The sequence below is a fragment of the Panthera leo genome, chromosome A2 (genome assembly GCF_018350215.1).
Source record: "Panthera leo isolate Ple1 chromosome A2, P.leo_Ple1_pat1.1, whole genome shotgun sequence".
Lineage (NCBI taxonomy): Eukaryota > Metazoa > Chordata > Mammalia > Carnivora > Felidae > Panthera > Panthera leo.
Genome location: NC_056680.1, coordinates 134,707,614 through 134,735,403, shown reverse-complemented (window position 1 = coordinate 134,735,403; position 27,790 = coordinate 134,707,614). Strand labels below are relative to the sequence as shown.

General features: G+C 38.5%; 1 protein-coding gene across 8 annotated transcripts in view; it reads left to right on the top strand.

Moving 5' to 3' along the window:
- The window catches only part of CTTNBP2 (cortactin binding protein 2), a 169,958-nt gene that overhangs the window by 66,056 nt on the left and 76,112 nt on the right, over window positions 1–27,790 (top strand). For all 8 annotated transcript variants that reach the window (XM_042922917.1, XM_042922963.1, XM_042922912.1 and 5 more), the window contains one exon: window positions 17,538–17,762. In XM_042922917.1, the coding sequence (XP_042778851.1) occupies window positions 17,538–17,762 (225 nt within the window). The remainder of the gene's footprint in view (window positions 1–17,537; window positions 17,763–27,790) is intronic.

The following is a 27,790-nucleotide window of genomic DNA, read 5'->3' as shown; positions in this document are numbered from 1 at the left end:
AGGATCATTTGTAGTGCTTGGAGATAAAAGGAAGTAGTAAGGGAAGGTGAGGCATAGATGGGATTAACAACCTTAGAGGGGCAAAGAAACAGTTTCCTTTGAGAAAGGTAAAAATGGAGAACTTTGAGATTACTGGGAAGAGATCACAATACGAAGAGGAAAGCAAAGGTGAATGTCACAAGGCGGAGAACAGTGAGTTAGGATCCTAGAGAAGGTTTGGCATGTCCACCATGAAACCAGGGCCTCCTTCTTACCACTGTGATTCACTGAACCCATAGTGATCTTGGCTCCTTGGACCCAGGTGAGCTTGGAGGCTTGAAATGTGTACTGGCTTCAGAGTGAGCTATTAATGTGCTTTAGCATTGCTCAGCATTCCGAGAGAGCACAGATGGCAGATGCTGAATGGACCCAAGCTTACTGTGTAGAGAAGTAACTGAAGAAGCATCTGAAGAAACATGAGCTTTCCACTGGATTGAGAGAAACAGTGCTTGGGGAGTGGAAGATGAACTAGGGGAGAATGCGGTCTCTTTGTAGTCGTGATAAAGTCCGAGGACATGAGGATGTTGAGGGAGCGTTCTGGTAATGGCTGTTCGAGCCAAGGATATTAAGAAATTGTGAGCTCTTTTCTTTCTTTCTTGCTTTTTTTTTTTTTTTTTTTTTTTAAAGCTTATTTATTTTTGTAGAGAGAGAGACAGGGGGAGGGGCAGAGAGAGAGGGAAAGTGACAATCCCAAACAGGCTCCTTACTGTCAGTGGAGACCCTGATGTGGGGCTCAGACTCACGAACTGTGAGATCATGACCTGAGCTGAAGTTGGACGCTTAACTGACTGAGCCACCCAGAGCCCCAAGAAATGGTGAGTTCTGATCCCATTGCTTATCCACATGATTCAGGTGCTCTGGGATACTGGCAATGTTCTGATTGAATACAGGGGACTAAAGTCTTAAATAAGCCACTTTTATGTTTTCTCTTTTTCTAAGTGTTTGAATTAAAAGTGAAAGTGTAATAACCAATAAATATTTCATCCATGGCTAGAATTATATCTTACCAAAAAACCCAAAAAACTTACATGTGGAAACATCATTAGCCTTTTTCTAACCAGTAGGATTCTTTGACCATTTAGTAATCCAGACTCTTTATCCCCAAAGAGTAGTTCAAATGTAAGTTCTTATTACTACTTTGTGAAACAAAAACATTTTTCAATTAATTCAGACTGAGAAGTGTTTATTTCTTGTGAGGAACAGGCAGCCTTCTAGGCCATAAAGCCAAAGAAGAGTGGTGTTTGTTCTATGACAAGCTTTTGTGATGAAGGAAGAACAGTCCAATGCTTTGCAAAACTCTTAGCTGTTTAGTGGCTCTAATGCCTTCCTGGGTCTCTTCTCCCTCCAAATAATGTATCAGCTCTGAGGACAGTATTTCTTCCAGTGGCTGTATGTTTGATTTCTAATTCTTTGCTCTTATTTCCAAATCTAGTTCTTGACAAAGAGAGGAGAGGAATAGGAATACTTTATGCATAGTGTGTTCCAGTATGTTTTTGGGCCTTCCACTCAGATAGGGGCTGATGGGCTTATGAATCCTAGGGTAGATTGTTAGTCTGTCATGGTGCTGATGAATTTCCTGACCTTAGAAGATACCCATGGAGCACTTGCTCTTGACCTCCTAGCGTGATTTTGTGACTCAACATAAGCATGGCAAAAATACTATAACCTAGATCACCTTTACAGGCGCATTTATTTGATTATCTTCCTTGAAAGAAAAATAATTTGGTTGCATGTTGTGTACATCATATGTGTTGTGTGTGAAATCTTTTAAAGTCATTTTAACATAGGGAAATAATAAAATTAGGACTGTTCATACTAAATCAGCTTCAAAAAGTATTATTTTGGAAATGGGCTATTAAGATTTTTTCTTACAAAGGTTGATTTTGCTTTTGTCATTTTGGTGGACTCTGTTGATACTGTTATTTATATGTGATAGAGTAGAAATTGTTTCTGTGGATGACAGGCTTAATCTCAAGTACATGTTATCCTTTACTTTTCAAACACAGCTGCAAGTGCCTTGTACCAATATTTAAAAATAGACTTCGCAGGCAAAACAGTCTGTACATTCACAGGCAAGTACAATGTGATTTTAGAGTGATCTGCTAAATGCATGGCTATACTAAATCCACTCAGACATTATCATGGTGCCTCATATGTATCTGACAGCTTCTCTTTTATGAATATTGGTGTGTAGTAAGGTCACTTGGTTTGAGCATGAAGCTCTTGTAACCAGGTCTGTGGTTGTGATTCCTATTTGGAACATTTATCGTAGCATAGAGGAAGTTAAATTATACCCAAGGCCTTTCCTTCTGGCCAGCCAGATGGGGGGAGACAGGCACTCCCAGGAATGGGTAAAAGAGTGTGTGTGGATGCCCCATTCCTAGTCCAGTTGCTTGTAGGGATGTATGTCTTCTGGGAAGTTTAATGGCATCGTCATCTTGTATATAAAGCACAGACATTCGGATGAAAGGTCATGATTGCCTTTAGTGTGAATGGTAATGTTGTCTACTCTGGCTGAGGGACTGTGACCACAGGCTTTAGTTCTGTCTGATCAACGTTTCTGTGTAACTGATCAGTGTTTTAAGAACTGACATGTTTTGGCAGAGAGTGATGACCTCAGTCCCATCCTAACTGTTATTTTTACTATCCTTGTGTTCTCCATGAATATTAATGGGAGACTGAAGATATTAAAGGACAGAAACAGATGCCTTCAGTAGCTGTTCCAGGATAGAGGGGGTGGGAATGGCAGGGTCCCAATCTCCTTCCTGCAGCAAGTTCCAGTGAGCCCTGTAATGTGCCACCTACACAGATGAGTGGTGTCATCTGCTCTGAGGCCACAGAGGCTTTCAGACTCATGCTCCACTTTCAGTGAGAAAGTGGGTGGCATAGCTTAGAGAAGAGAAAATGGATTCTTACAAGAATAGACTTTAAACATATAGTTCATATCTACTCTTTTCAGAAATTGATCATAGCCAGTCATAAATTGTGTTGGAGACTCAGGAAATGATTGCCATTCATCTTGGTCTAAACTCCTTTGGAAGAGATGCCACAGTTCACTGTTTCATAATGTGTCGCATATATTTACACTATTCTATAATTTATTCTCTATTAGAGACTATTTAAGGTATACTACCCCTTCCCTTTCAGCTCACAAATGCCCTGTGGAATAGGACTAGGGAAGCTGGTTGCTGGAGAAAAATGGCTCTTGCATAGACATAACTTGAGCTCTCATTGAATAAATGGTGTAATGTAAACAGAAAAGGTCTAGCAGAAACATAAATAGTTGAGCATTTTCACCAATGTGATTTGAGATGGTTAGGCCTGTGATGGATGATTGTATGTTAATACCAACCAACCTATGCATTACAGTTGATGGTTTATAAAGCATTTCACAGCTGTTTTTGTGTCAAGTGCACTGAAGACAACGTTGCGTGATCTAAAATGGATTCTCACCCCATTCCTGCAAATGACACTTGTCCTGCTGAGATCTGTTCCTTGAACAAGATCATGTCTTCCCCTCACCTTTGCATAGGTCCCTGGTCCTCTGACTTAAGAGTAGCTAGAGGTGTCTGACCTACAGTTTGTGCATCTGCCACCTGTCCGATGGGCTCACGTTTATTGCAGGCGTATGAGGAAGTCTGCCTCCCGGGACTCTGCTTCCTCCCAGGGCTGCCCCAAGATCTATGTGGTGGTCCTTTTCTGGCAACTGCAGTGGATTTCTGGTTTGCTGTGGGAAGTAGCAGTAGGTATACATTCTTGCAAGGACTGGGGAACGTTTAATGGTGGTAAAATTACTGGCAGGGTTTGAATAGACTGCTTTCAAACCCTTGACATTCCTTTTCCCGTGATTGTTGTTGATATGGAATGAGTCATCTTCAGCTGGTAGATGGTGAGAATATTAAGAGCTTTCTGTTTAAGTTTTCCAGATGCTCAGCAGTTCTTGCGTTTGGTGAGTTACTCCACGGTGACCAAGTCTGGTTCCGTTGGGAGTTGGGGAGGTGGCTCAACGCTAAGAGCTCTCTCTCCCGTATTCTCTCCCTATGTCCTGGGGAATTGTATTTATAACCAAGCCAACTAATGTTTCTTAGGTTATGAAAAGGACTGTGTTTAAAATTTTTAATCACAACCTCTGCCACAGACATTATGTGTTATATTCTCCCCAGCAGATAAGACACTGCCTTTATTTCGTTGTTTTTCACTTTAAAAATTTTTGGATGGGGTTGGTTATGTTAACAGTGTTCCCACACCCACCCACTGCTGTTTCCACATTTCATTTCTCTAGGCACAAAAAAAAATAGGCCTTTCCGGAATTATCATATTGGCAAACTACATTATTCCCGAAATAATTAAAACATTTCAAGGAAGTTACCTTGCATCCCCCTGAGGTTGGCTGGTTTATTTGGATAATTCTTTATGGGTTCATTTTAGGCAAGATGTTTCATGCTGTTTTTTTTTTTTTTTTCCCCTTGTTATGAGTCAAAAGTCCTAGATGATTAAAGCCTAATAAGAAAATGCTTCTGTGCAGTCATGATGATGTGAATAATACAAAAGTGGGGGGAATACCTGTTTGGGAATTCTCAGAAACAGGAATGTGATCCAGTATACATGAAGTGAGGTTGGGGGGGAATTCTCAGAAACAGGAATGTGATCCAGTATACATGAAGTGAGGTTGGGGGGGGGGGGGGGGGCGGTGGCGGGTAACTGCAGAATTCCTGCTGGTGTCCTTGGTACAGCAATATTCAGTCCCCATGAGTGGTTAGTTGCTTCTCTTGACAATATCAGACTACAGAAGCCTTATTTTTTCAAACACTTATTTTCAATGGTCAAATAAAATTATACTCTTTTTAATCATTGGGAGCATATTTTCTTACGGGTGTTCTAAGTCATCTCTTTACCAGATGACTATTTTGCTAGTTCCCCAGAATATCACAAACTTTGATACGTTTTCTGGTGGGATTACTTACTTTGTTGGAAAATTTTGCCAATTTATTCATTATCTAGAAGCTTTAGAAAACGTAAAGAATATGAGTTGGAACTTCAGCAAATGAATGGCTTGTGCAGATTTGTTTACTTTAAGGCTGTATGGTGGTATCTAAATTTACCCTGAAAGTTGAAAAACACATCCATTAATAAGGGCAGAGCTTATAAAGTTAATGGCATAACAGTATCTCCATTCTCTAAATGTGGTGCTTCAGAACACATCATTTGACTTACATTAGAACTGATTTTTTTATGTTAAAGGGTGATGCTGAAATAGGATTCCATGTATTTTGTTCTGTCTTTGCTTTCTGCTCTGTAATCCTTTAAAACACATCTCTTAAAAGAATTCATTATTATTTTCTCTGCCAGCAGAGTGTTGTATTTATGTGTGTTTCTGTACATGTTGGATGATGATTTCATTTCCATCCATAGCGTGTTGATTCTGTTTTACTTCATATACTGTATTTCATGAGTGCACCCTCAGTGCTTGACCTTCCACATCCATGAAGGGGGCTCTAGCATAATGCACAATTAGGGGCACAGGGCTTTTTCCTTAAGGGGTGTGATGCAGTAGAAGAGACAGAAGAATTGTAAATGCATGCCTACATGCCTGAAGACAATCCCCCAGCTCTAAAATGGAAACTTCAGCACTTGACATCTGACTCACAACTTCCCATTTCTCCAGTGAGATAGCCTAAATGATGTAAAAACAGACAAAAACAAGAGAGAACTAGTGGTCATCATTAAAATGATAGCTATTAATTATTATATGTTTACTCTTGTTCGGGTACCCAGCTAAGTGCCTTACGTGCATTATTTCATTAATCCTTCAAAATAACAAAACCAGAACCCCAGATTGGGTCCTCTGTTATCCTCTCGTTACTGGTAAAGACTGAGGGGAGTAAAATAAACAGCCCAAGGTTACATAGAAGTAGCAGAGTCTATCAAACCCATTTTGTGTGATCTCTGAGCCCACTGTCTCCACTGCTGCACTACCCATGTCCTAAAGGAATACCTGCTATATGCAATGATCATATGACCAGACTGAGGCATAAATGAACGTTGACTCACTTCCTGGACCCTGTGATGCTCTTCGGGAGGCGGACCTGTAACTTGGTAAGAGCCGGCCAGCTGGTACCTACCTGGATCTGGAGAGGCGAGGGCAGACTATGCGATAGGTTAGGGAGTTGCCACCAGAAATCTCTTCCACAAGTGTGAAGGAGAAGCACTAGAAAGCGGCATTGCCAGGAAAGCTGTCTTGGACATCAGTGCCACCCCCTGATACTCTGCCAGCAGAGACGTTGGCACAGACATGCTCTCGTCCCTCCTGGGCAGGTGCAGCCAGAGAGACTCCTTGTCCTTGACACACAAGGCCTCCGGGAGGAGCCCAACAGAGGAACCTGTTTCACAGGGCTGTGGCTCTGACTTCTCCTCTCCCCTCTGAGCTGAGAGGAGCACTGCCATGTAAGTTAGCACTAGTCTGCCCACTGCCCTCTATTAGAGGAGCATTTTAATGGCAACCAGCTGGAGACTAAAGGTGCTCAGAGATTCTACCTGCCCTGCTTACAGATAAGCACCAGATCTGGGTTAACTCCTACTGGTCCAAAGATGGAGTAAAAAGAAAAAACCTAAGGCTTATGAAAGATTTTGTAGCAAAGAAGAGGGAAGATAACCTAACATTTAAAATGCAAAGAAACGACCTACATTTGACAAAATTATTATGAGAAGCAAGTAAATTTTAGAAAGTAATTTTTAGACACCATCTGCTTTGTGTCTTAAAATTCAAGGAAACATAGACTTTGGAGTGAGACTGAATGGTGGATGAGCCAGACTGTGATGGAGAGTGAACTGGCTGCAGAGTTGGGGAACAGAGAGCGTAGCCGTCGGAGGCAGATCGCTGGAGTGGGTACTGCCTCCACAGCTCCTGGCTCTACAACCTGTCTCAGGCCCTTTCAGGTTTCTCCTCTGTAAAGTGAGGATGACAGTACTGACAGTGGTTAGAATCTAAAATGCACTAGGAGAATTGAAGCATGTTTTAGCACTAATAGTGAAAAATCAACATTATAAAAAATGAAATCCATAACAAATTTAAGAAGTTCTCCCAGAACCCAGAGGAAAGGATTAAAGTGATAAAGTAGAAACAAAGATACGTATGTTTAGAAGGTGGCGAATGGAGATCCACCAGGAGAAAAATGGATGTTCCTGAAAAACACCAGAACAAATCGATTGGTTGCTGCAAGTGAGATGTAGCAGAATCTTTATGTTAAAAAATCTGTAGGGCAGGAAAATACCAGCCAACACTGGGAATAATCTTAAATGTTACTTACTAATTTTAAAGTTCGAAAAGGAATTAATTGGGCAGAAAAGCGGAAGGTTTACCTAAAAAGGGAGAAAAATCTATCTGGCCTTGGACTTGCTCCTGTGCACTATTGAATGCAGGAGGCAAAGAAACAATATCTAGTGTTGAGAGTTATCACCTAAGAATGTTTTCACCCAGACCAGGTGGTGGTCGTGGAAGAAGGAAATAGAAATCATACTCAGATTGACAGAGAAACAGAACATTCTCATCCAAAAGCTGCTTTGAAAAATAAATACCCTAAAGATTTACCTAGTTTGAAATAAGCATTAAGATATTAAGCATGGAAATAATGGTATAACAGTGTAAAGAGAAGCAAGAAGTTGGTTCTTCTTCTCCTTGGTGGGGGCATTGAAGTACTTAGGGGAATCTTCATAGAGTCATCATTGAATGTTGGGCGAAAACTGTTTGCAGAGTTACTCGTGGTTCTGATGAGCAGCCTCGATTGAGAACTGCTTTAACAGTTTTAATCAAGATAAAATATGTACAGAGATAATTAGGAAAGTGGGGATATTGCCAAAATTTTCTTGTTCTCAGATTTATGCTAATTGATTTTAAAATAGAAAACTTTTGGAAGATACAACAGCAAGATTATTTTCCAATGGCAAGTCTTAGTTTTATGAAAAAGGCCTCTTTCTTCAAATGTTTGTCTAATTTGTACATGATACCAATCAAAATTATAATTGCTTTTTTTGAGACTTATTTTATCAACTTCTAAATTTCATCTAGAAGAATAAGCTGGTAGTATAACAAAGGAATTTTTAGAAACTGATATTGTGAAAGAGGCTTGTCCTACTGGTTGGTAGGATTTAATAGTACAAATTAAACATTTATACTGGCAAATTCTGAATAGGAAGATAAAGGAAACAGTGGAAGGTTCAAAAACAGAGCCAGTATTGTAGAGATAATACAGTTCATAATGATAAAAGGGACAGTTTATCACAAAGACATAAATGTTTAGGTGACGAGTAATAGAGCCTCAAAATACATGAAGCAAAAATTGGTAAATTTAAAGGGAAAATAGACAATTTCATAATTACAGATTTTAATACCTATTTTGGTAGTTGATAGAACAACAAGTAGTTATTCGGAGAAAAACAGTAAAAACATAGAAAATATGAATAACACACTCTACCAACCATCTTGATTAATTGACATTTGTAGAATGTATTCAGTAACCTCAACAGAGTTAAATGAGAAACCAGTAAGGATAAGGCATTAAAAAAAGACATCCAAATATCTGGAAACTTCTGAGAAAAACACCTCTATAATTCATGTGTCAAAGGTAAAATCACAGTAAAATTAGAAAATAATTTGAACGGAATGACAGCAAAAATGCATCAAAATATTTGAGATACACCTCAAACAGTACTTAGGGAAAAACTTATTGCTTTAAATGCTTACATTTTTTTTTATTATTTTTTTTGAAAGTTCATTTATTTATTTCGAGAGAGATTGCAAGCAGGGGTGGGGCAGAGAGAGAGGGAGAGAGAATCCTAAGCAGACTCCGCGCTGTCAGCATGGAGCCAGATGTGGGGTTTGAACTCACGAACCAAGGTCGTTACCTGAGCCGAAACCAAGAGTCAATGCTTAACTGACTGAGCCACCCCGATGCCCCTAAATGCTTGCATTTAAAAGGAGAAAGATCTGGGGCGCCTGGGTGGCTCAGTTGGTTGAGTGTCTGACTTCAGCTCAGGTCATGATCACACTGCTCATGGGTTCGAGCCCCACATTGGCCTCTATGCTGACAGCTTGGAGTCTGGAGCCTGCTTCAGTTTCTGTCTCCCTCTTTCTCTGCCCCTCGCCCACTCATGCTCTGTCTGTCTGTCTCTCTCTCAAAAATAAATAAACATTAAAAAATTAAAATAAAAATAAAAGGAGGAAGATCTAAAAATGACCTAAGGTTCTGTTTTAAGAAACTATAAAGAGGGGGGAATAAAGTAAACCCAAAGTAAGTAGAAGGAAAAAAAAAATTGTTAAAGAGCAGCAATCAGTGAAATACAAAATAGATAGTAGAGAATATTAATGAAGCCCAAATCTGGATAATTAAATAAATTATCAAAATTGACATATTTCTGGGGTGCCTGGCTGGCTCAGTTGGTAGAGCATGGTCTTGATCTCAAGATTGTCAGTACAGGACCCACATTGGGCATAGAACTTACTTAAAAGGAAGGAAGGAAGGAAAGAAGGAAGGAAAAGAGAAAGAAAAAGAAAGAAAGAAAAGAAAGAAAGAAAGAAAGAAAGAAAGAAAGAAAGAAAGAAAGAAAGAAAGAAAGAAAAAAGAAAATTGAGATTTTCCTAACATGAGCAAGAACACAAAAGAACCCAAATCACCGATACTGGGCATGAAAACAAGGGATTATCACTACAGAGCCTATAGATTTCACAGAGATAATACATGAATACTATAAACAACTTGAACATCCTAGATGAAATGTGCAAATATCTTGAAAACTATGACTTACAAAATTGCTAAAAGAAATAAAAAATCTAAATAGTATCATATCTGTTTTAAAAATTCATTAGGAAAAACCTTTTTCAAAGGAAGACTCCAGGCCTGGATGACTTCACTGGTAAAAGCTATCAAACGTTCAAAAAATAAATATTGTTAATATGCACAAACCTTTTCAGAAAATACAAGCAGGGCCATCATGGCCCATTTCATTTTATGGGGTTAGCAGTCCTCTACTCCCCAAACTGGCAAAGATAGATAAAAAATAAAGAAGAAAATATAGACCATTATCTCTCATAACTACAGATGCAAAAAAAAAAAACACTGCTGGTGGTGAGAATATAAATTGGCAAACTCTCTGAAGAGGAATTTGGTAATTTCAGAAATCATCAAAATATTTTTATTCTTTAATTCAGTAAAGAATAATGGATATAATACCACAATGGATTTCTCTAATAAGTGTTACCAGGGGGTTACCTCCACATATGTTAGAACAATCAAAAACTAAGTGATAAACAGTGAGATTTTCTTAAATATGTTAGATTTATGCAATACTATTAAAAATATTGATATAAATTATTGAAATGGGAAATAGCAAATTAAATGGGAAAGGCTACTTAAACATATTTGCTTAGGTCCTTGATAACTATTTTTAATACATGCTTAAAATAATTTGTAGACTGTAAGGCAAACTTAATAGTGACTGTCTTCTGACAATTGAATTATGGGTGGTAGCTTTTCCCCCTTAATAGTATTTTCCCACATTGCATAGTGAATATGTATTATTTTATATAAAAATATAAAATAGTTCAAATATTAATACATTTTTGGATAGTTTTTTTATTGTTGAATAATGCGTCTTTCATGAAATTTAATAGTGCCTCTTTCTGGGGCGCCTGGGTGGCTCAGTCGGTTGAGCGTCCGACTTCAGCTCAGGTCACGATCTCACGGCTCGTGAGTTCGAGCCCCGTGTCGGGCTCTGGGCTGATGGCTCAGAGCCCGGAGCCTGCTTCCGATCCTGTGTCTCCCTCTCTCTCTGCCCCTCCCCCATTCATGCTCTGTCTCTCTCTGTCTCAAAAATAAAATAAAACATTAAAAAAAAAAATTAAAAAAAAAATAGTGCCTCTTTCATGAAGGCTTTAAAATTATTTTGTTTTGCGGTGCTGGGGTGGCTTAGTTGATTAAGCGTCCAGCTTCAGCTCAGCTCATGATCTCACAGTCCGTGAGTTTGAGCACCACATCAGATTCTGGAGCCTGCTTCGGATTCTGTGTCTACCTCTGTGTCTCTGCTCTGCCCCCACTCACATCCTCCCTCCCTCCCTCCCTCCCTCCCTCTCTCTCTCTCTCTCTCTTTCTCTCTCTCTCTCTCTCTCAAAAATAAATAAACATTAAAAAAATTTTAAATTAAAACATAAAATGATTCTGGTTTCTTATATGAAAAGCTCATTTATAATTAACAGTCCCCAGTTACAGAAACGATTACTTCTTTTAACCTTAAGTAACTAACTGGTATGTGTGGAGTATTCTGCTCGTAGTTAAGTTACAGAGGCATAAAAGGCGTGGTTTTAACTGTCTAGTATAGTTAAAGATACAGCTAACTGTAGCAATTAAATGCCTATGGCAGAGTTGGCAGGTAGGTTCATCTGTGTCCCACTTCTGATTGATGGGTGGTGGCTGCCTGGAGGTATGAATTAGGACAAATTGTGAGTCTTTTCCTGGATTCAGCTTCCATTGTATTGGTAACTTAATAATGTCTACTCTGAGCAGGAGAACAGGACAGTGTGGCACTGTGTGCCTTTCTTGAGCCAGTTAGGGAATAAAGGTAATCTTATTTTTACGGGTGTGCATGGGTCACGTATCTGGCCGAGATGAGCACTGATGGATGTGTGCTAGATGGAAAGTGGCATATGTGATCAAAGTAAAGAGTTGGAAGGTTACTTCTGAGAGATTTGTGTGAAACCAAGCCATTTCATGGATTCTGTTAGACTGGTCTACGTTTCTGAGAGAAAACTGGTGGTTTATTGAAGTATCACTTGTAAATTTTAGCCTTAGGAATCAAATCTAAGTCTGTCTTGATATATGATTCATAATACACATTATGTATATTCCTGGCATGACAGTTTCCACACATTCAGGTTATTATGTTTATGAGCAGGTACAACACTAGTTGGCAGAAAGGTTGAGGAAAGAGGGCCGGAAGAGAAAGAGCAGGAAAAAAATAGGCCTCTTTGACTTGCTACTCCATTGTGGTGTGGCAGATCATGTGACACCCTGGCACGCCTTCATTTCTGTGCGCTGTGTGTGTCTTGCCACATATAGTGAAATGAACTTTTCAGACTTTTTGGCATTTAATAAATAATCCATGGGGTTATATTTTGTTCCTGGCTGGTGAATTTCTAAGACTTTGCAATCAGTGAAGGGCAGTGACTGGGTTGCAAAACATTGCTGGTTTACCCTCTGCCATCCATCTACCTGCTCTGTGTGTGTGCGTGTGCATTGTATATGAAGGCATAAACAAACTCCTACATTTTCTGCCCCTCTTAGAGTGAGAGTGAGCTCTGAGGACATGGCTTATCTCTGGCTTCCCATTCCCTTTTAGTTACAAGTGGGATTTTTTTTTTTTTCCCTTTCTTAGAAGAGTGCTTCATTTTTTTTTTTTTTTTCTAGGTGTACTTGAAATCTTTTCCAATAAGTTAAATTTAGCGTAAGATAGGTAAATTTTTATGTTGGCTGTTTGGAAGAATCTCAATGTATTTTCCATCCCTCTTGAATTGGAATAATAGTATTTCGGGGTTTGAGAGGAGTGTGACCGTGTGGAAGTCAGTGATCTTCCTGATCTTTGAGACCCCTGGACCCCATTTCTACCACATGTTTTTTCAGCCTACATTTGAAACACAGCCAGAGACACAGATTTCACTCCAGTCCAATGCAGCTTATTGTATCTCTAGAACAGCTTTGGCCCTTGAAAATTTTTTTTATTATCGTGGCTATCATTGTATTGTTTGGGAATAAATACCTCTTTAAACCGAGATGCCTTCAGATACTGAAAGAATGCAGTCATGCCTCTGTAAATCCTTTTAAGCATTCCTGTTTTCCTTCTACTCTTACAATTCAGTTCTGTTCTCAGGTCCTTTTTGTATTGATCGTTATTTAAATATTTCACCCAGAAGTGAGCCCAGTAGTCCAGGAATTGTCTAGTTCTGATCTCTTTTTTCTATTAATTAACGAAGCTTGGAAATGAGTTGCTGGCTTGACATGTGGGGGAGGAACAGTTTCCATTTTATTGTTCACTCCTTGAGATAGTGTTGGTCGCAACCCCTAAGGTTTTCATACTTCTGTGTTTGACCTCAAGAACTGATCTCCTATTTATTCCTGAGAAAGTCCATCTTGTCACATTGGGCTCATCATTTCAACCATCCTTTGTGGTTTTATGCGATTGGCACCCAAGATAGTGGCAGCTGTGTTGAGTAGGCTCAAGCTGAGGGCAGAATTTCTTAGTCTTACAGTTAGATCTGTATTAATGCTTTAAAACATTTTTAAAAATGTGAATTAAAATAGTGGCTGTCTATTGGACTTAATTTTAAGAGAAAATGAATATAAAACACATAGCAATAAATAATGTCTCAATAAAAGTTATCTTTTATTAATATTTTTTAAATGTTACAAAATCATTTTGACTTTTCATAAGCTATATATTTTTTTAGTGTTTATTTATTTTGAGAGAGGGTGGCAGAGTGCAAGCAGGGGAGGGGCAGAGAGAACAGGAGACACAGAATCTGCAGCAGGCTCCAGGCCCTGAGCTATCAGCACAGAGCCTGCCTGATGTGGGGCTCAAACTCACGGACCATGAGATCATGACCTGAGCTGAAGTTGGACACTCAGCCAACTAAGCCACCCAGGTGCCTCCCCAGCCATATGTTTTTAAATGTTTTTTAAAATTAATTGGTGGTATGTTTTAATTGTGCCCCACAATGCATGTTTTAGATTTTTTTCCTAAGGAAGTTACATGCTCTGGGATAAGCTGAAGTTTTTTTCCTTGTATTATTACTAATCAGGTGTAATTTAGTTCATTTGGTCTTGTCGAACAGTGAAAGCCAAAAGTAAGAACACTTTGTCAAATCTTCTTCTAATAATGGCCATGTTTTTCTTTATTTCTTGACAAGATCTTATAAAACCTCAGATTATGATTGAAATTATATTTTTATCAAGGTAGCTAGGTTTAAGGGTTCCTTTAAAAGCCTGTTTTCATAATTATAGTCTGTGTCTTTATAATGACTCATTTTCCTGAAATGCATTTCATTCTCAAGTAATTCTGATGCATAAACCAAGAAGTTATCTGCACATTCAGCTTTTCCTTTTTTTAGGGAAAGGCCTCTTCATACCCAGTATTAGAAACATCAAGCCATTTTTTGTTACATGATCTCCTTAAATATTAAAACTTGTATGTATTGTTGACCTGCCCTTACCAAAAGTAACTTAGTACATTAAGAATTAAATAGTGTGTTATAAACTAACATGTCCTGAAAAAGGTAAGCATTTTTTCAAGAATGTTAAAGGAATAAGCATTTAATAGTTGAAAAAATGGGTAAAATTAGGCAATTTCAATTGGCTTGGGCATGTGTTATAGATGCCTGCCTAAATCCAAATTAAGCTAAACTCTAAAACTTGAGATGGGCAAAAGAGGAGGAGGTAGCAGGGAGGGTTAGTGGTTAGTGGGAAGTTACCTGGGCTAAGGAGGGGAAGGTGTCCCAACCTGCCAGCATCACATGGACAAAGGCATGTGTGTGTGTGTGTGTGTGTGTGTGTGTGTGTGTGGCGGGGGGGGGGGGTGTTGCTTAACAGTGGATATGGAAGCACTGAGGGCTGTAAGCAGAAAAGTGACTGAGGTTTCCTTAGAAAGGTATTCTGACAGTTCTGTGGTAAGCAGAATGCCTCTATTAGATACAATCCAGATTTGGGGTGTAGTTAGTACAAAGAATCATGAACCATAGAAAACCAGCTGCTACCCGCTGTGGTTTTCCTGAAACTGCTCTTGCCTTGTTTTAGATTGGAGAGTTAATTGAGTCCTTCCTGGGATCCCCTAATTCTGCCTCAGGCATTGGGTAAACTACTACTTGGTCATCATTTTCTTAGGAATTAGTTCTGCATAGAGGAGTCTGACATTGGCCTGACTTACTCCCCAGGTTCCTGATAAGATTATCCCTTTGGGAAGAAACTTGACTCCCTCGAACAGGGAAAATGGCATGAGCTCTTTCCTTAGAGGGCTCTGGGTTGCAAATTATATTTTCCTAAGTCTGTTGGATGCTATATTTATCTGCGCAGCAAGAATACATTACATACCCACTGTCTGTTCTATGGTGGGTTGAAAGCATGTCAGCTGAATAAAAATGCCCCTACTTGAAAGGAGCTCAAAGCAAGAGGTTTAAGAGAAGACAGCCCTACTAGGCTCAGAGTGACTAGACTCTTCCCATAACAGAGATTACCAACTGGGTGTCCTGTCATCTTGTACTCCCACATTTTGTTTAGATGAAAATGTATGAGTGTTTCCTATAGACTGGGTTGGGCCATGAGCACCAAAGAGTGGGAATGAGATTGATTCAGGTCCTGTTCAGTAGACAAGTCTGGAGAACACGGCACCTCAGTTGGCAAAAACTAGATTCTAGATGCTACATAAGGAGTGTATGCAAGGCTGGCTTCCTGAGTGTACGACTCGTGCAGTTGCAGAGGGCCATGCACTTAGGAAGGCCTCCTGCTTGCTTAAATGGTATGCTGTTACCATCTTGAAATTTGTAATTTTTGAACAAAGAGCTCTATGTTTCATTGTATAGTGGGCCTTGCAGATTATGTAGTCAGTCCTAAATTTATGACCTGCATTGAGGGAAACTATGACTGAAGAGACCCAGCAGTGGGAGAGGAGACGGTGGCCTCTAAAGTCACCGAGTACTTCATAGGGAAAAGCAGGCTTTAACTATTCACCATACTCGGTAAGGCTAGTCTTCCAACTGAACCAGTCACATAGAATGTTCCTGCTCCCTTCACCTCCATCTTTATCATCTACCTCCTGTCTCTTCCAACACAGAGAGAACTACTTATTGGAGAACCACTTATTAGAAAGAGGGGGAGCAGATGTGTGTAAAGGGAGAGAGGTTTTCATAAGCCCTCCTTTCCCACGTGGTACATGTTAACTTGTAGCAGATCCTAGCTGGGGAAGGGAAGAGGTCATACCACTCAGGTTGGATATTCTAATCAAATTGAGACTGGTTTATGTCTTAAAATGACAATAGGACTTGTATTAGAGAAAAGTAAAAGGAAAAAAAAAGTAAGAGAAAAACCATAGGGGCATCTCAAGTTTTCATCCAGGGGTGGGGGGTGAATTACTATGTTGAATGAAAATTAAGAGAAAAGTGAAGGCAGAATGAAATCGCTTTGGAAATTACATCTTGGAAGTGATACTCAGTGTATTGATCACATAATTGAATTTGAAGAATCTAGAAATATCAAATGCTTTTGGACTCCTAAATCGTGTTGACTTTTAAGTTTAAAATGATCCTCTGAAGGTAGCTTAATTTTAACTGTGAAATTGGGCTTTTTGTAAACTGTATTTCTTAATCTAATTTGGTAATAGGGAAAGAAACGTTAGATTTTCCCATTTGTCATTTGCACTGGTGTTTATCTAGTTGTTGGCTTGCTGACAGTGGTCTAAAAATGGAAAAGTCTAGTTGTTCAATGCAGTTACTTTTAAAGTGAGGAAATTTATGTAATATTTCTTTAGAAAACACATTTAACATTTTGGATAATTAGCTTGATTTATTGGAAAGTAATTTAGTTTTCTCACTGACCGTGACATAGAATAATTGTTTTCTAGTGGCTATTCCCCATGACCCGAGTTAGGAAAATGTTGCTAGTTTTAATATATTTCCACTGCTATTTTCCATTTTATGCAAAGACTGTTGTAGGCTAATTATAGAAAATTGCATTTAGTGCCATGTGGATGCGAAATTAACTTTGACACTGATGGACTAACATTGAGAGTAAAATGAGGTTGTGTTCTTTTCTGGGATTCTGTGAACTATATTTTAATGCCTTTCAACAATGAGAGATATTTGCATTTTCTTGAATCTTCTGGAGGTTTGTGGTAATTTAGTCAAACTTCACGAAATATGAATGTTGTGACTTTTTGACATAAAGATTTCATGAAGTATTTTCTTCTCTAGCAAATATCCTTATAAATTCTTTCTGGCTATACAAAACTTGGAGGAGATTTATATTTTGTGAGTTAACTTGATGAGTATCATGTGAAACAAGTTCTATCAGGATAGAGATGATTTTATTTTTGAACTTCTGCTAAAAGTTATTTTAATTGTTGGTATTTCTCATTTTACTTTAAATTAGGAAAGACTGCACCTAAAATACAGATCCCTGAAGGAGTGAGCATCATGGGAAAAAGCTGTATTTGCATCATTTGTAATTTAAAAGACATTCTTAAAGGAAGAAAGCTTGAAAGTAGGCTGAATGGCATGCCAAGCTAGTCAGGGATTGGGGTCACATTCTCCTCACTTGTCTCTCACTGCCTGACATCTTACATAAGCCATTACTCAAAAACAGCTCTATTGAATACCATTTGGAAAAGTAATCACAAAACCGTCTTATAAATATCTTTCTGTATATTTTTATTTCTTTCTTCAATATGTCCCTCTGATTTTGTTCTAGGCTCGCAGGAAAGAAGTATTTATCCAGGAACGGTATGGGAGATTTAATTTAAATGACCCATTCTTGGCACTACAGAGAGACTATGAAGCAGGTGCTGGCGATAAAGAGAAGAAGCCAGTTTGCACCAACCCCCTCTCCATCCTTGAAGCAGTCATGGCCCACTGCAGAAAGATGCAAGAAAGGATGTCCACACAGCTGGCTGCTGCTGAGAGCAGACAAAAGAAGGTATTGAGACTTTCAAACAGTCATGTTTCTTACAATACAGCGCAGAATAAAGAAACCATCTCCAAAGTTGTTGTTTGCTCTTAAATGTTATTTTCAAGAAGGGTTGGGATAAATGCTTAGAAATACAAAATGCCGACAGATTCTGGTGGCCCTTTTCAAATATAACTCAAAAATAACACTAAGCTATAAAATAAGTATAACAAAGAACGTATGTTTCCCATAATGGTTACTTTGATGCTTTCTTTAAAATATGCTTTTTTTTTTCCCTGGACTTTTCTAGTGCCATAAGATACGTTTAACTGCTAGGTGGGATATCCAGGATTGCAACCAGAACTCTGATCAAATGGCGGTGTCCCCAACTTATTCATCCAGCTTCTGTCTCAAATATTTCTTTGCAACTAGAAATTACTTTTTTAAATGATGATTTTGGAAAATGAAATTAGCATGAGGAGAATAGAATGAAATTTGTGTGGTGTATGCAATCTCACAACATATCATCTTGAAGTCCTGGTTAGTCTCAAACTTGCCCCTGGGGTCTGATGGCTGTGTCCGCTGCAGACCTCCAGGCTCCTGCTCACATGTGTTTCATTTAAACCAACCTCCTCCTCCCTTCTCACCTCCCCCACCAACATACACATGTATTTATTGTACTTGAGTGCATGCTTCAAAGAGTTCTAAGTGATAAAAACTTACTGCAATCAGCCATAAGGAAATAGAGGTTGAAATTTTGCCCTTCTAATAGGCTGCCAAGACTACTGATACCATTTATTAGGAGAGAGTAAGGAAGTCAGAGAAGCTAACGAAGTCTAGTATGATTAGAATTTAAAGTAATCTGTTCTTCCAGCCATTATTAAAGCATGCATTTAAGTGTTTCTTCTATTTGTCCTTTTCGGAGAACCTGGTGTAGTTCACATGTAACACCTGGTTGGTGATTAAACTGAATGTGGCATACTGTAAATATTTATGATATACTGTAATTTAATGTGTGTGGTTTTTTCCAGGTAATTATATATTTGCATTGACATATGTGTGCTAATGTTCTGGTAGAAGTGTTGAATGAAAGCAAACCTCTTCCTCAGGATGTCACATAGTAGAAAACTAAAGTACTGAGTAAAATAGTACGGAAGAATAAGAAGGCTTTCCATGGATGTGAGGCAAAATCAGTTTTACTCTGGACCTTGCAAACCCTCTACAAAGCCCTGCAGACAACCACTGAGGTCTCTGGAGATTTTCAGAAATCCCTAGGAACCGCATAAGCAGGAGCCAGTATATTTCAGCTGACGTCACTGAAGCTCATTTGTATTTCTTGGATGAGACACATTTCAATTATGTTCTTAACGTGTCAAATGAACTATTTCATAATAAAGTATTTCTGCTGGGTTTTATGCTGCGTTATCAAAAATCAAGAAAATATTTTGTTTTGCCTATAATTTGCATTTAATGTATAAAAATGGGTGCTCTCCTAAATTTTACTTCAGTTTTGCATTTTATCTATCATTTCTCTTATAAGAGAAAAAGGAAGAAACTCATTTTGAGTTGAATCAAAGATTTTATTATCTAGCTGATTTTTTTTTTTTTAATCAACTTACATCCTGTTTGTTTCTGAATGACTGGGTCATTTCCAACCTGGCTGGGAGTGAAAGGAAATTGTTTCTGTCCTATGGGTCCTACGAGGCTAATACGAAATGAGCCAGTGATCTGTCTCCCACGTATAACGGGGATACAGGCGTCCTTTATGGCCGAATTCATTGGCCTGTGTAGGCTCAGTGAAGGGTTGCTCTGATAGGCAGTGCTACTCTTTATCCATAAAGGATATTCTATTCTGGTAGACTGTAGCATGTGAGAAGAGTTATATTTTGTACTCTTATCCTGAATCTTTACTTAGAAAGAAAATAAAATGTCACATGAACTGATAAGAGCAGAAACACCAAAGTCATCTTTTTAACAACAAAATTACCTGTCACCTTTACCCCTGGAAGTAAATATTTTAACAAAACATCTTCACTTCTCTTGCAGATAGAATAAATTGCAGCTTTAGAAATCTAAAAGCAGTAAGACAAAAAATCCATTATTTTAAATGAAGCCAGTTCTTTAAACTACTGCCAGAGCAGAGGTTGGGGAAAGCAAAGGTCCCATTATCTACAATTCCAAGTATTTATTATCAGACACTGGACATAGCTCTTTGGTAATTCGAAGACATTTGGCCTGAACACTGCTCTGGTTGGCCTTTCGAGGCGGGAGAAGAGGCTCCGTGCTCATTCATGCATTGATTCCTGCTGAGACTACTAATAGGAGGGTTAACTGTTTGGCAATTTGTGTGCCAGGAAAATTTGGGCAAGAGTCAATTTGGCAAATGGACTGAGCCCGTAAAGCCACTTTGAATAAGCTAATGAGTGATCATCGTGGGGAACTTTGCCTCCAGTAATCTACTTTATGTTTAGAGCCAGTAACCTAGGGTGCAGTGATATTTTGGTTTTTATTACTTATCATGTGCATCACCTGTTAATGGAATTTCTATCCTAATTTATTTTCAATAATTTGTTCATACTTAAATATTTCTAGGCCTGAAATAGGAAAGACTTTTTAATTTGAGCAGAGCCTTTAAAAGTCAGAAGCCTGGGAATATTCAGAAGGGAGTAATTTTTGTTTTTAATGAGTGCAAAAACTAATAGTAGCTCTGTGTATCAGCTATAGATTGTTTTGGTCGCAGCTTAGTATGATGAGGTAGGTTGCAAGGCACTAAATGTTCCAGGCAGGATTCTTAGTTGTGAGCAAGTGAAGCCAGCATTCACAGAGTTAAACACGTGTTTAGGTTGGCTTAAGCATGGTAGAGTGCAGCTGGGAAAGCTAGGGGACCAGGTCTTAATCACCTAGCATCACTGACAACTGCTCACTGTCAGTCACGTCTGCAGTGGGTGAGGCTTCTGCTGGTGAGAGGTGAATACTGTAGCCTGCTGATGCCAGCATGACTGCCATCATGCTCTAGGTCTTGAGTGTTGCCTCTCCTGGCCCTGCTTCTTCACATCACTCACCTCCAAGTTAGAGCCTAAGAGCAGATGCATCTGATTGGCCAAGCTTAGGCCCCATGCCCTCTCCCTGGTGATGAGGAAGACTGGGAAGGCAGCCATGGGGCATATTTAGCTTCTACAGAGAACCGTAAGGTGGAGAATTCTCCTGACATAGGAAGGAGTTGCAGGTGCTAGACGACCAAGGAAATGACAAACGAGCCAGAAAAGAACAATCAATTTATTTGTTTTAATTTATTTCATATGCCTTTTTCTTCCTCTGAATGATAATTGTACTTGGTTCTATCACTTGTATTCAGTACTCTCTACTTCATTATAAAATGGTCACTTTTTTTTTTCAATATATGAAATTTATTGTCAAATTGGTTTCCATACAACACACAGTGCTCATCCCAAAAGGTGCCCTCCTCGATACCCATCACCCATCCTCCCCTCCCTCCCACCCCCCATCAACCCTCAGTTCTCAGTTTTTAAGAGTCTCTTATGCCTTGGCTCTCTCCCACTCTAACCTCTTTTTTTTCCCTTCCCCTCCCCCATGGGTTTCTGTTAAGTTTCTCAGGATCCACATAAGAGTGAAAACATATGGTATCTGTCTTTCTCTGTATGGCTTATTTCACTTAGCATAACACTCTCCAGTTCCATCCACGTTGCTACAAAGGGCCATATTTCATTCTTTCTCATTGCCACGTAGTACTCCATTGTGTATATAAACCACAATTTCTTTATCCATTCATCAGTGGATAGACATTTAGGCTCTTTCCATAATTTGGCTATTGTTGAGAGTGCTGCTATAAACATTGGGATACAAGTGCCCCTATGCATCAGCACTCCTGTATCCCTTGGGTAAATTCCTAGCAGTGCTATTGCTGGGTCATAGGGTAGATCTATTTTTAATTTTTTGAGGAACCTTCACACTGTTTTCCAGAGTGGCTGCACCAATTTGCATTCCCACCAATAGTGCAAGAGGGTTCCCGTTTCTCCACATCCTCTCCAGCATCTATAGTCTCCTGATTTGTTCATTTTGGCCACTCTGACTGGCGTGAGGTGATATCTGAGTGTGGTTTTGATTTGTATTTCCCTGATGAGGAGTGACGTTGAACATCTTTTCATGTGCCCGTTGGCCATCCGGATGTCTTCTTTAGAGAAGTGTCTATTCATGTCTTCTGCCCATTTCTTCACTGGGTTATTTGTTTTTCGGGTGTGGAGTTTGGTGAGCTCTTTATAGATTGTGGATACTAGCCCTTTGTCTGATATGTCATTTGCAAATATCTTTTCCCTAAAATCGTCACTTTTTACAATGGAAATACAATTTAATTTCAAGGTGCTTTCTAGACTTTCAAGAATAACATGATAATCATCTAAATAATATTTTTTAGGAAGAATATTTAGCATGTTTTGTACATGAATTTTTAGTTCATTCATGAGTTTTTTTTATTTTAAAGAAAAAAATTTTTTAATATTTATTTATTTTTGAGAGTGAGAGACAGAGTTCGAGCATGGGAGGGGCCGAAAGAGGGAGACACAGAATCTGAAGCAGGCTCCCGGTTCTGTGCTGTCAGCACAGAGCCTGACATGGAGCTTGAACTCGTGAACCATGAGGTCATGACTTGAGCCAAAGTTGGACGCTTAATCAATTGAGTCACCCAGGTGCCTCATGAATCTTTTTTTGTATAATTGATTTTGACTCCCCAGGAGCATTGCAGAGTGAGTATTAAGCAGGGGTGGGGCAGTGGGGGAAACTGGAGACTGAGGCCTGTGGTTCTGAGCAGAGATTTAGAAGAGAAGGTAATTAACTTGATCCATGTCTTACCCTCCCTCTCTTGAGACTCTAGATCAAAAGGAATGGGCAGATGAGAACTGCAGAGCCCAAACTGCTGACTGGTAACTACAGCTCCTATGAAGAAAAACAATCTTGTAATGTATCTTATTGTTACGTATTTGTTGACCAGGATTGGGCAGATGGGTGGAGGTGACCAGGTGGAGAAGGGGACAAGGATGCAGTGAACATTGAATGATTTGGGGGCCCAATGAGGAATATAGTTAAATGTCGTAAGAGTATTTTGTGGTTGTAACAAACATGCACTCTACTTTCTTATTTTACAAATGACCATAATTGCTTTCCTCTCTGTTTTCTACTTGGAATTAGAACAAATTGACTTTACATTACTGCTCTGCTCCCACCTACATAGTTTTCCCTTTCATTCTGTAAAAACAGTTGTTTGGTGCTTCTTCATTCATGGCTTCCAGTCTGGGTGCTATTCCTGGAGCAACCACCCACTTCCTCACTACCAGTGAAGCTGTCTTAGCTCTTCTAAGCTCTTCCACACAATCCACTGCGTTTTGCAAAAGGGGTTGGTGTGCTCATGCAGAAGTTGGCCACTACTTGAAAGTGGTTGTGAGTAGATTCAACTCAGACAATAATATGACAAAATCAGCTAGAACTCTATAACATGTGTATATAGGAGGCTCTGGTTCCTTTACAATTATAGTAGTATATGGTTGAGTTGGGTAGAGACCGCTACCCAACTCATTAAGTCCACAGCCCCTCAATCACTGCTCAGAACTGTCCCAGATTGAGCCAGTGAGAGCCCTTTTAAGCTGGCTTCTTTTGATATGTTTCCCTCATTCTTTGAGTACTTCCTTACTTTCTTGCAGCAAGATATTCCAGGCTCATATTTTTCCTCTCCCAACCCCTGGAATCAGCTCTTAGCCCCAGGAGCGCTAGTTTCCTTGGTGTTTACAAAACAAATCTAGAGCTAGGAAATTATATATATTTATCATAATCATATATGTTTTTATAAACATATTTATATTTTATTTATATGTCTATTATTATCAAACCATGAATTCACAGTGATATTGACACCTCTGGTTCTAATCCAAAACCATAAAGATGTTCTTTTCCTTTCTCTATTTAAAATTAACTCTCTTGGGATGCCTAGGGGGCTCAGTCGATTGAGCATCAGACTCTTGATTTCAGCTCAGGTCATGATCCTCAGGGTCATGGGATCAAGCCCCGTGTCAGGCTCCATGCTGAGCGTGGAGTCTTCTTGGGATTCTTTCTCTTTCCCTCTGCGCCTCTCCCCTGCTCACATGCCCTCTCTTTCTCTCTCTTAAAAGAACTAAAACTAACTTCTCTTCAGTGGGAAACCTGGCTCCCATTATGCTTCAATTTATTTACTTGTTTACTTGAACCTAGAACACACAGAGTAGTATCAGAATTGCTAAACCATAATACAATAAAAAGCAAACATACAAACCTGGAATTCACTATTGTTTACAGTTCTTTAAGGAAACATTTACATGAAGTAAAACACTTACATGAACATCGTAAGTGTACAAATTAATGAGTTTTAAAAATGCATACACTTGTGGAATCTGACCCCTTATAGGATAGAAAATATTTCCATCACCAGAGAAAGTTTCCTGGAGTACCTTCCCCTAAGTTCCTTCCCCAATTCAAGCATCCACTGAATATTCTTCTGATCTTTTTCATCATCAACTAATCTTATCTGTTTACTAGACCTTCAGGTAAATGATGACTGTAGTAAAATATTAAGCCTTAAATGCAAGAACTCAAAGCATCTCAATTTTTTTTTTAATTTTTAAAAAATGTTTTATTTTTGAGAGAGAGTACACAAGTGTGGGAGGGACAGAGAGGGTGGGACAGAGGATCCAAAGCATGCTCCACGCTGACAGCAGTGAGCCCAACGTGGGGCTTGAACTCACAAACCGTGAGATCATGACTTGTGCTGAAGTCGGACACTCAACCAACTGAGCCACCCAGGTGCTTCTTTAATTTTTAATATTAAAGTATAGTTGACGTACAACGTCATATTAGTTTCAGGCATACAACATAGTGATTGGGCAATTCTATACACCATGCAGTGCTTACCATGAGAAATGTAGCTACCATCTGTCACCATACAATATTATTACAGTCTTATTGACTGTGTTCCCTATGCTATACTTTCATTCCTGTCACTTATTTAACTGGAAGTTTGTACTTCTTAATCCTCTTCACCTCATCCCTTTACCACCCTTCTCTTCCCCTCCCAGGTGACCATAGTTTGTTCTTTGTATTTATGTATTTGTTTCTGTTTTTTGTTTGTTCACTTGTTTTTTTTAGATGCTACATGTAAGCAAAACCATATGGCATACATGGAAGGATCTAGAAGGTATTCTGCTAAGTGAAATAAGTCAGGCAAAGAAATATCAACTTTGTTTTTCTTTATCAAGATTGTTTTGGTTATTTTCATACAAACTTAAAATCAGTTTGTTGGTTTTTCCAAAAGTTTGCAGGAATTGAATTTTTTTTTAATTTTTTAAATTTATATTTATTTCTTGAGAGAGAGAGAGAGCACGCAAGCAGGGGAGGGAGAGAATCTTAAGCAGGCTCCACACACAGTGCAGAGCCCGACATGGGGCTTGATCTCATAACCATGATACCATGACCTGAACTGAAATCAAGAATTGGATGCTTAACTGACTGAACCACCCAGGCACCCCAGAATTTTATTGAATCCGCAGACTAATTTATTGAGAGTGAACATGAAGAAGATTGAGTGTTCCAACCCATTATCATAGCATATTTCTCCATTTTTAAAGTTTTTTTATAATTTCTTTAAGCAGCGTTTAGCTTTCAGTGTAGTGGTCTTAAATGTCTTTTGCTGAGATTATTCCTAAGTATTTTATGTTTTTGATGCCATTGTAAATCACCCTTTTTAAAACATTTTTTTTCCAAATATTTATCACTAGGATACAGGTATTGACTGATTTTTGTATGTTGACAGTATATCCTGTCATCTTATTAAACTTGCTTATTAGTTTTCACAGTTGCTATGTATATTATATCTGATTTTATAGGTAAACAACCGCATCATCTGCGAATAGAGCTCATTTTACTACTTTCTTTCTAAGTTGCCTATCTTCCGGCCTGCCTTCCTTGTTCTTCCCGCACCCCCATCACTGCACTGACTAGAACCCCCCATGGTACAGTGTTGAATAGAAGTAGTGAGAAGAGACTTCAGTGCTTTCTCTGTTTCTCAGGGAGGATACAGTCTGTGTTTCACCATTAAGTATGATGTTAGATGTGCTTCTTTACAGATGCTCTTTATGTCATTGAGGTTTTATTCTATGTAGAGAGGTTTTTATCATGAATAGGTTTTGCATTTTGTAGAATGGTTTATCTGCACCTGTTGGTGTGGTCATGGTTTTTCTCTTTATCTTTTTAAGGTGATGAATTACACTAATTTTCAAATACTGGAACAACTTGCATTCCTGAGGTAAACTTCAGAGAGTCACCTCTTACTAATCTTATTTATATATTGCTAGATTCAATTTGCCTGTATTTTGCTAGGGAGTTTTGCATCTGTATTCATGAATGATCATTTTTCTGTAAATTGGGAAAAAATGCTTGACTGGTTTTGATTTTAAGGTAATTCTGGAATCAATATGAATTAGAATATTTTCCTTTCTCTAAAGGATATGTATAAGTTTGACACTATTTCTGTCTTTAATATTTAGTAGACATCACTAGTAAAGCCGTATGAGCTAGGACTTTTCTTTAGGAGAAACTTTTATTTGTGGATTAATTTTCTTTTCTTCATTTTTTAATTTTATTGTTTTTATTTTTTTGAGTGTGAATACATATATATGTGCATGCCAGTGGAGGAAGGGCAAAGGGAGAGGGAGGAAGCCAATCTTAAGCAGGCTCCATGCTCAGTGCTGAGCCTGACTTGGGGCTCTATCTCACCACCGTGAGATCATGACCTGAACTGAAATCTAGAATCAGACATTTAACTGACAGAGCACCCAGGCACCCCAATTTGTGGATTCAATTTCTTTAAAAGATAAAAAGCCATTACAATTTTCTATGCCATTTTATGTCCTGAAAGTTGTGTGTTTCAGAGGAATTTGATTTGTTGAATTTATTGACACATAGTTATTCATTATTTTTAATATTCTTTCTGTAGTGATATTTCTTCTTTTATTCCTATTGTTTATAATTTGTGTTTTCTGTGTAGCCCAATCTGTTTTTTTTTTTTAATGTTTCACAATATTATTGATCTTTTAGATAAAAAATGTTTGGCTTTGTTAATTTCTCCATCATTTGTGTCCTGTTTAATTGATTTATTACCTTTGTCATTCCTTTCCTTTTACTTTATATTGGCTTAACTTCTTTGAGTTTCTTAAGGTGAAACGTAGGTGAATTATTTGAGATGACCCTTCTAATATGTGCAGTTAAAGATAAAATTTCGATATCCTCTGCTTTAAATGTTTTAAATTCTCTCCTTTCACTGCATTCCATAGATTTTGATATGTTGTGTTTTTATTTTCATTCAGCCCAAAGTCTGATCTGACTTCCTTTGTGTTTTCTTCTTAAAGCTTTATACTGCTTAGAAGTATGTTTTATTTTTGAATTTTGGGGTGTTCTTAATCTTATTGTGATTTATATACAGTTCTGTTGTCAGAGGACATATTCTATAAGATTTTAGCCTTTTGTAAATTGTTGGTGGTTTTTAATAGCTCAGCAAGTGAATCTGAAAAGACTGTATCTTCTGTAGTATTGGGGTATTGTGTTCCAAATGCAAGTCAGCCAAGGGTGTGTTTGTGGTGTTACTCAGATCTGTAGTGTTGCAGATTTTTCTTAATCTAGATTTTTTTTATGAGAGAAGATTGTCATTATTATAGATTTATCTATTTTTCCTTTTATTTCTGTCGGGTTTTGCCTCATATATTTTAGAGATAATTTAGCCATCATTTGTATTATAGTTTCTGTGTTTGTAATGTGTCTTTTTTTTCTTTGGCTGCTTTCAAGATTATTTCTTATCCTTGTTTTCAGCAATTTTACTATGATGTGCCTAGGTATGATTGCTGAGCTTCCTAGATACTTGCCCTCCACCCGAAACTTGTGAATTTTTTTGTCCATTATTTCTTTTACTATAGTTTTCCTCATTCTCTCTCTCCATTTTCGATTCCAGTTATGTAGAATTTAGACCA